Source organism: Thamnophis elegans, chromosome 12 (genome assembly GCF_009769535.1).
Source record: "Thamnophis elegans isolate rThaEle1 chromosome 12, rThaEle1.pri, whole genome shotgun sequence".
In the NCBI taxonomy this organism is placed as follows: domain Eukaryota; kingdom Metazoa; phylum Chordata; class Lepidosauria; order Squamata; family Colubridae; genus Thamnophis; species Thamnophis elegans.
Genome location: NC_045552.1, coordinates 57,036,378 through 57,045,019, shown reverse-complemented (window position 1 = coordinate 57,045,019; position 8,642 = coordinate 57,036,378). Strand labels below are relative to the sequence as shown.

The 8,642-nt window shown below is 44.9% G+C and overlaps 1 protein-coding gene across 2 annotated transcripts; it reads right to left on the bottom strand.

Moving 5' to 3' along the window:
- Window positions 1-3,010: 3,010 nt before the first annotated feature.
- On the bottom strand, window positions 3,011-8,347 carry CD40LG (CD40 ligand). Of its 2 annotated transcripts, XM_032228192.1 has the most exons (4): window positions 8,032-8,347; window positions 6,114-6,147; window positions 5,253-5,309; window positions 3,011-3,820 (listed from the first exon to the last, which is right to left on the bottom strand). In XM_032228192.1, the coding sequence occupies exons 1-4, from the start codon at window positions 8,176-8,178 to the stop codon at window positions 3,450-3,452; spliced, it is 609 nt and encodes a 202-aa protein (XP_032084083.1). In that variant the 5' UTR covers window positions 8,179-8,347; the 3' UTR covers window positions 3,011-3,449. The 2 variants fall into 2 exon arrangements, with proteins under 2 accessions (XP_032084083.1, XP_032084082.1); XM_032228191.1 differs by lacking the exon at window positions 8,032-8,347 and having other exon boundaries at window positions 6,114-6,343.
- Between the last annotated feature and the right edge of the window lie 295 nt (window positions 8,348-8,642).

The window sequence follows — 8,642 nt, the reverse complement described above, 5'->3', positions numbered from 1 at the left end:
TTGAGGTCCCCCCCACCCGCCCGCCAGGAACAAAGCAGTTCCAACATGGTCCAGGGGAAGAATATTAACGCTGATCAATTCTTGGCAATCAAGGAAACCGTCAAATCTCTGGGCACACGGTAGGAAAAATCTCAAAGTTGGAATGTAAGAAAGAGATCATTGCCAAGAGATGGGGAAAAAAATCTTGATTTCTCAAGGATTGTTAATTTCTTCAGAAAACAATTACCAAGGTGGCGCAGTGGTTAAATGCAGCACTGCAGGCTACTGCTAGATCAGCAGGTCAGCGGTTCAAATCTCACCGGCTCAGGGTTGACTCAGCCTTCCATCCTTCCGAGGTGGGTAAAATGAGGACCCAGATTGTTGGGGGCAATATGCTGACTCTCTGTAAACCGCTTAGAGAGGCCTGAAAGGCCTATGAAGCGGTATATAAGTCTACTGCTATTGCTATTGCTACTACTACCACTTCCTTGGTAAGCATAAATTCCATCTCTCCTTGGTCATGTTTCCTCCAGCCAAGGAAATTACTGTGTCCAGGCCTCCAAAATTTAGGAAGTGCTGGCCTTATTCTCTGAATTCAACCTTTGTTTCCACTATATGCACCAGATGTTGTAATATGTTTGTGTGTGTGTTGCTAGTCTAAGGACAATTAAGGCTGCCAAAATTCCATGTTTTTCAGAGACGTCCGTGGAATTCAGTAAAAATGCATAGGATTGGGCTGTTAAAAAAAACAAAACAAAAGGAAGAATATACAATTGTACTAAAGGAATAGAAGCCATGTGAACCTGATTGGATAATATGCATATACATATATAAATACATATAAATATATATTTACAGTTTTATGTAAATAGGTTTCTGTTAAGACCTCGTCTTATTTGTCCGTTTCTTTTGCTTCTCGGTACCTCTCTTGTTACGTTTTTTTTAAAATTTCTGGCCCACCCCACGACTGATGCAATCAAACTCCCCCCCCTTTTTTTTTCTAAAAAATATTTTTATTTTGAGAAAAATTTTAAATTTTGGTTTTCAAGGAAATAAAAGAGGATTTTTAAAAAGAAAACAAGGCTGTGGCTTTGACAAGGGTGCGCCGTCGTCTTTCGCGATAGGTTATTTCTCCTCGGAGTAGTTTAGTTCTGGCTAAAAACGAAAGGAGGTCGTTGCAAAAAAGGCTCCCTTAACAACAACAACCTCCGGATGTTTAAGCGGAAAATATCAGAAAATGTTTTGTTTCGACCGTTTTGGGCTGGCTGTTTAAGAACAGGAGGAGTTGGGACACTCTCTTCTCTTTTCATCGTGCACAGGTTCGTTTCCGTCAACTTTGCTAAACTCCCGTGTTTATCATTCCTTAGAGCTGGTTTCCTAAACTAGGAGTTTCCAACCTTGGCAACTTTAAGACTTGTGGACTTCAACTCTGGGAGTTGAAGTCCACAAGTCTTAAAAGTTGCCAAGGTTGGAGACTTCTGGCCTTAAACCATAGGGGACTTGCTTAACACATACGGATAAGGTGTTGTCCTCTTTGATACTACACAACAGCACTTTGGCAATTGGCAACTTGGCAATTTAATAAATTTGTATGCCGCCCAATCCCTGGGCGGCTTACAGCAAGATAAAAATAAGAATTAAAAAAATAACATAATTTTAAAAAACAGCACACCATACATTCCATTAAGTGGGGCTGGACCTTGTTCAACAGCCCCAGGCCTGCCGGAACAGCCAGGTTTTAGTGGCTGTTCGGAAGGCGGAGAGAGTGGGAAGGGTCTGGATCTCTACAGGTAGATCGTTCCACAGGGCCGGAGCAGCTACAGAGAAGCCCGCCCCCCCCCCCGAGGAGCCGCCAGCCAGAACTTTGAGCTTTTCAAAGTTCAGTTTGGGAAAACATTTGAGCCAGAGGTGGTACTCAGCCAGTTCTGCACAGGTTCTGGAGAACCGGTAGCAGAAATTTTGAGTAGTTCGAAGAACCGGCAAATAGGCTGGCCGTGCCCCCTCTGCTTCCCATCCTCCTATCTGATCTTCTTTTGTTGCCCCGAACAGGAGAAGGGAGCTGGAAATCAGGTTAGTGGGTTGAGGAGGGAATGGGGATATTTTGCAGTATCCTTCCCCCTGCCACGCCCACAAAGCCACGCCCACAGAATCGGTAGCAAAAAAATTTGAATCCCACCACCGATTTGAGCCAAGATTTCGTCACTTCGTGGCTACTTCAACAGGGAAGTTCACCTTAGAGGACTTAAGTTTTTTCCCCCTTGGGTCAAGCATACTAAGAACGGTTGCAGGAATTGGGTATGTCTAGTTTAATGAAAAGGACTAGGGGGGGGTGACATGATAGCCACGTTCCAATATTGGAGGGGTTGCCACAAAGAAGAGGGAGTCAAGCTATTCTCCAAAGCACCTGAGGGCAGGACAAGAAGCAACAGATGGAAACTAATCAAGGAGAGAAGCAATGAAGGAGAAACTTCCTAACAGTTTAGGAACAACTTGCCTCCACAACTTGTGGGGGCTTCATCACTGGAAGTTTTTAAGAAAAGACTATTTGTCTGAAATGGGTATAGGGTCTCCTGCTTGAGCAGGAGGATGGACTAAAAGTCCTCCAAAGTCCCTTCCAACTCTCTTATTCCCTTAAACACGTTAGTCTTTTACAAAACATACTAATATACAATCATAGGAGGGTTGTTATGCTTGTGCAAAGCTGGCCAGGTTGACTAAGCATGTTTGCAGTTGGCATCTCAGCACACCTGAAAAACATCAGATTGGGGAGCGTTGGTTGATGGTGAGGAACAAGCAGTTCTTCCTAAGGGTCTTTCTAGAGCCGAGGTGGCGCAGTGGTTAAATGCAGCACTGCAGGCTACTTCAGCTGACTGCAGTTCTGCAGTTCGGCTGTTCAAATCTCACCGGCTCAAGGTTGACTCAGCCTTCCATCCTTCCGAGGTGGGTAAAATGAGGACCCGGATTGTTGTTGGGGGCAATTTGCTGACTCTGTAAACCGCTTAGAGAGGGCTGAAAGCCCTATGAAGCGGTATATAAGTCTAACTGCTATTGCTATTGCTATTGCTATTTCTTAGTCCTCTTTGGAGGCAACTGTGACCTGGGGTGGGCCTCCAGGATGAAGCAGCAGATGGTTCCCCACCGGGATATTGTCCATCCTTGAGTTCTACTAGCAAAGCACGAATGGGATTGAGAGGCGCACCACTTTCTCCTCCCGCGACAGTCCTGGAAGCCACCTGAGATGCTGTCTTGAAAGCAGCAACCTTCAGCTTTCCAACTTGGAGCAAACCACAGCTATCCTCTCACCTTAAGGGCCGCCTGTCTTTGATAATCTTCGGAATCGAACAATTCGCCCTCCCCCTCCTGCTTAATAAATTAAATAAAATATATCTATAAAAGAAATGGAACCAAAGAGTTCATAAATATGGTTGGAGGGCAGAGGAAGGGATCAGGGCGGGCCGCAGAACCTTTTTCTAGGAGAGCTGAATGAGGCCCAGGTAGGTATGCCCATGGGCGTAATCTACCCTGGAGAGGTCCGTTACGTTGACGAACATGGTATGGCCAGACCGGAGCTCCACAACCCTGCCCACGTGGATGGACTGCAGGCCACAGAGGTCCTCTGAAGTGGTGTAAGTCCCCACCCCCTTCAGTAGGAGTTGATCTGTCTCCGACGGCAGGTTGAGATAGACACGGACGTTGAACGGGGCGTGCAGCTCTGGCTTGCTGCAGAAGGTGACTTGGGCGTAAATGTAATACCGCCCGTCTTTGCTAACTGTGATTTTTCCATCCTTGTTGGAGAACGCATCGTCCTTCGGGGCGTAGATCGTATTCTTCCAGTGTAGAACTGTAGGGAGGAAGAGGATAGGTTTCATTAACGCCGTGTCAACTCAATAAGGTAAGACCAGATTTAAAAAAAAAAAAAACAATGCCCTCAAAGTCCACTTTTATTTTTTGGGGGGTAAGCTACAACTACATGCTAGCTTGGGCATCCTGGGAGTTGAAAGTCCACGCATTGTAAAGCTGCCCAGTTTGAAAAGCTTTGAGGGTTGAGGGTTTCTTCAACTGAGGGGGGATGACTGTCAACCCTGAAGCTGACCTGGAGGTGGCCGCTTTCTTTTCTGTAGCTTTTTCTGTGGGGATTTTTTCTTCACATGGCTTCAGGCTTGACACAGCCAGGAGCTCTGTGTGAGTGTGTGTGTGTGTGAGTGTGTGTGTGTGCGTGTGTGCGTGTGCAGAGATAACGGGGTTTTGTAGCCAAAACAAAACAGTTTTCTAACGAGTCAAGGACATTCCAACTGCTGGGTGGCCGGAGGAGGAAGAGGAGGAGAAAAGTAACCAGGCAACCAGCCGGCAAGAACTTACTGTTTGAGAGAACAGGAAACTTTCACTTTTTAATGAGGTGGACCGCGCGGGAACTCTCAGAGTTGATTTCCCACCCAGCTGTGCCAAGATAATCTCTCCAAATAAAAGAAATCAACCTGCCTCGGAGTTCCGTTTGCAATGGGTGCATGAATTGGAACCAATGGTGGCTTGCCAATTTTTTTTACTATGGGCCAAAATGGGAACAACCCACCTCCGATGGGAACCCTGGCACTCCGCTATGGTAATAGGACTTTGCAAGTCTGATTGTGCTTCTCCCCCTCCCCTCTCCCGCTTCATTTGTGTCCTAGGGAGAGTGTTGTGTGAGCTTTCTTTTCAAGTTCCTCTCTCTTGGCCTGTGCTCAATAGCAATAGCAGACTTATATACCGCTTCAAAGGGCTTTCAGTCCTCTCTAAGCGGTTTACAGAGTCAGCGTATTGCCCCCAACAACAATCCGGGTCCTCATTTCACCCACCTCGGAAGGATGGAAGGCTGAGTCAACCTTGAGCCGGTGAGATTTGAACAGCCGAACTGCTGAACTGCAGTCAGCTGAAGTAGCCTGCAGTGCTGCATTTAACCACTGTGCCACCTCGGCTCTACATAGCAATAGCAGTTAGACTTATATACCGCTTCATAGGGCTTTCAGCCCTCTCTAAGCGGTTTACAGAGTCAGCAACTTGCCCCCACAGTCTGGGTCCTCATTTCACCCACCTCGGAAGGATGGAAGGCTGAGTCAACCTTGAGCCGGTGAGATTAGAACCGCTGAACTGCAGATAGCAGTCAGCTGAAGTGGCCTGCAGTACTGCACCCTAACCACTGCGCCACCTCGGCTCTTAATCCCCTCTTATCTGACTCTTGCCTTGATAGCAATTCTTTCTCCAATTCCAAATGGCCAGAAAATAATGCCACCTCTCACCTTTGGCCTGGCTGCTCACACCTGCCAAGTGTATGCTTGCACCTCGCTTTGGGATACCTGCAATTAAAAAAACAACAACAGCGGTCATTGAAAGCGTCTGCCTTTTGATAAAAATTTGTTAGCCACGTATCATGCTATCCGACTTTTAATTCACAATTCACGAAAAAGTTTCTCACGAGCCAGAAAAGGTGCTGCCGAACTCTTAATTTTCAACTTATTGGCTGGAATAAAGCTCCTTGCTCCATTAACTCTTCATTGAATTGAATTTATTGCATTTATATGCCGCCCTTTTCCCCGAAGGGGACTCAGGGCGGCTCACAATCCAAGTCAGGGAAAGGGGTAGAGATAAGGGTAACTCTTCATTGACGGGAAGATGGTCCAGAAAGGGGGGAAAGACTCTAGAAACCCCAAAAGGAAGGAAGGGCTGAAAAATTCAGAAATATGACATAGCATGATCAAAATGAACTAATTTCCAAGTGAGGTTTGTGCAGCTAGGTAGTTGCTAGAGTGTCGAGAAATTTTCTCCATTGTTTTAGGGCCAAGATGTCGCCAGTAACGTAATCGTATCCATAACCAATTTTCTGGTGCTACTTTTATGTTTTCTTTCCCTTTTCAAAACCTTTTTTGTGTGTCAATGAAGTGTTAATGCGTCTTAAACCAATAGTGTGTGAAAGAGAGAGAGTTGGGGAAGAAAGAGGGAGAGAAAAAGAGAGGGGGGGAGAGAGAGAGAAAGAGAGAGAGAGAGACAGACAGAGAGATACAGAAAGAGAGAGGGGGAGGGAGAGGGAGAAAGAAGAAGGGAGGAGGGAGAGAAAAAGAGAGGGAGGGAGAGAAATTTTTTTCAAAGTTGCAGAAACTTACTTTTTTGCATAGCTGGCAAAATTTGATCTGGAACCTGTAGAAGAAAAAGAAGCAGTTTTGTTGATACGATTTCTAGAGCTGCCCATTTCACACAAGCCCCTCTGTTTGAGATGCAAGGAATTAAAAACTCACACACTCCACATTTTGAAGAACTCCCCTCCAGTATTACAGGCACAGGGAGCAATGATCTCGGTTCCATATGAAATAAAATTATAGCGTAATCTCTCTATGTGTGTGTGTGTTCCAGCAAAACTCTGGAACGCCTGGAGCAATTTCAACCAAACTTACTACACAGATGACTTACTCTCTGGAAAAAAAAAACACTGTGGGGGTAAGACACCCCTAACACCCCTCAGGGTGTGTGTTCTGTTAAGATACAGCCTGTTGTGCCATAAAATGGCTTCTACTGTACTGCTGTAAAATGGCTTCTACTGTACAGCTAAGTGGAGTTGCCATGGTAACAGCTTCGCAGTATTCCACTAGGCGGCTCCCTCTGCTAAGGGGGAAAATCCAACCTTAGAAATTATGTTTCTATTTTCCCCTCTATAAATAAATAACGTTCTTATGAATTGGCATTTTCCTTCTATAAATAAATAAATATGCCGTTGTTTTTTTCCAGCTAATCCGAAATAAAGAACCATTTCGGGACCTGGAGCAAAGGAGGGGAGTTAATCCATCCTATTTTCCTGCCTGGGCCTTTGGGGGTCATGACCTTCCAGTTCGTAAAGATTATCTGGGACAGCTGCTGCCATTTAATCAATTATTCTTAAACGAATTGGGGTTTCGCACCCTGAAACCGCTGGGACAGGAAAACCTGTGCATCTCACTGCACTCTCAAAACGAATCCTTGGGCGTGACTAAAACGAGGGTGTGAAAACGCAAATGCTACTTCCAAGAAGGCTGTGCGGCCTCTTTGCCATTTTCTTTGCCTCCAAATATGGTTTTTTTAAAATCTTCTTACTTGTTTCTTTCTCAACCCCCCCACCCTCTTTTAGCATAAGCATCAAACTTTTTCCTCCCCAGATCTGGCTTACGCAACCAGCTTCTTCCAAAACGGTATTTTTCTAGATTGGCTGAATACCAAGTCCCACCTTTTCCAATGGTTAACGGAATAACAGAATAACAAGCATTGGAAGGGACCGTGGAGGTCTTCTAGTCCAACCCACTGCTCAAGCAGGAGATCCTATACCATCATCCTAGTCAAATGGCTGTCCATTTTCATTCTTAAGAACCTTCAGTGATGGAGCATCCATAACTCTTTTTTTTATTTTAATTTTTTATTTTATCAATTTCATATATACATTCACAATTATATGATCTCATAACTGTTATTAATAATATGTATTTATAACAATTTTTCCCTACAGTTGACAATATACTTGAAGATTGCTTTCTTACCATCCCATAGATCCATCTTATCTTACAACGGTCCTACTTCTTCTTCCCTCCCTCTTTCCTTCCCTCGTTTCTTCTCTCCTACTCCCCTTCCTTCCCTCCTTCCTTCCTTCCCTCCTTTCTTTTCTCCTTCTCTCCTTCCTTTCCCCCTTCCTTTCCTCCTTCCTTCCCCCCTTCCTTCTCTCCTACATTCCCTCCTTCCTTCCCTCCTTTCTTCTCTCCTTGTATCCATAACTCTTGAAGTCAAGCCTTCCCACTGGTTAATGGTTCTCACGGTCAGAAATTTTTCCTTAGTTCTAGGTTGAATCTCTCTTCGGTGATTACAGAATAACAAGAGTTGGAAGGGACCTTGGAGGTCTTCTAGTCCAACCCGCCACTCAAGCAGGAAACCCAAAGCATTTCAGAATGGACCAGGGTTGTCCATTCACCTTCAACGCTTGGGAAGGACAAAGAAAAAGGACCCAGGAAAACAACCCAAGGATGCTTTTAGGTCAAACTCGTGGATGGACAAAACTCAAATCACCTTTTGGAAAGAATTCGTCAGTTCTCGGAAGCTTTCTGAAATCTTCGCGCAATCTAGAAAGGACATCTCCTCCCCCTGCGGTTTCCGACAGCTCTGGACTCGCTTCAGGAACACGTAATCTTCGTGTAACGTCAGATCGCTGCTCATCTATCAGGGGAAACCATCACAGGTTAAAACCATGGACGCAACGTTGAATCGGCACAACGTTTTCATGTTTCCATGTGGAAATGCCAATGAGAAACTTGCAAACAGAGTAAATGGCTTCCTGTTTACTCACGGAGAAGGCAACTGAGATGCACGTTCTTAATTTAACATTTCTGCCATACGAAATATAGAATAGAATAACAGAGTTGGAAGGGACCTTGGAGGTCTTCTAGTCCAGCCCCCTGCCTAGGAAGGAAACCCTACACCATTTCAGACAAATGGTTATCCAACATCTTCTTAAAGACTTCCAGTGTTGGGGCATTCGCAACTTCTGCAGGGAAGCTGTTCCACTGAGTAATTGTTCTAACTGATAGATAGATAGATAGATAGATAGATAGATAGATAGATAGATAGATAGATAGATAGATAGATGATAGATAGATGATCGATAGATGGATAGATGGATA

What these genes read in the sequence shown, in the direction of transcription:
- CD40LG (XM_032228191.1), bottom strand. Translation starts at nt 6,312, where the DNA reads ATGGAACCGAGATCATTGCTCCCTGTGCCTGTAATACTGGAGGGGAGT. An exon ending in TTTGCCAGCTATGCAAAAAA is followed by an intron (nt 5,310 to 6,113) that starts GTAAGTTTCTGC and finishes TTTTAATTGCAG; the next exon opens with GTATCCCAAAGCGAGGTGCA. An exon ending in TGTGAGCAGCCAGGCCAAAG is followed by an intron (nt 3,821 to 5,252) that starts GTGAGAGGTGGC and finishes TCCTCCCTACAG; the next exon opens with TTCTACACTGGAAGAATACG.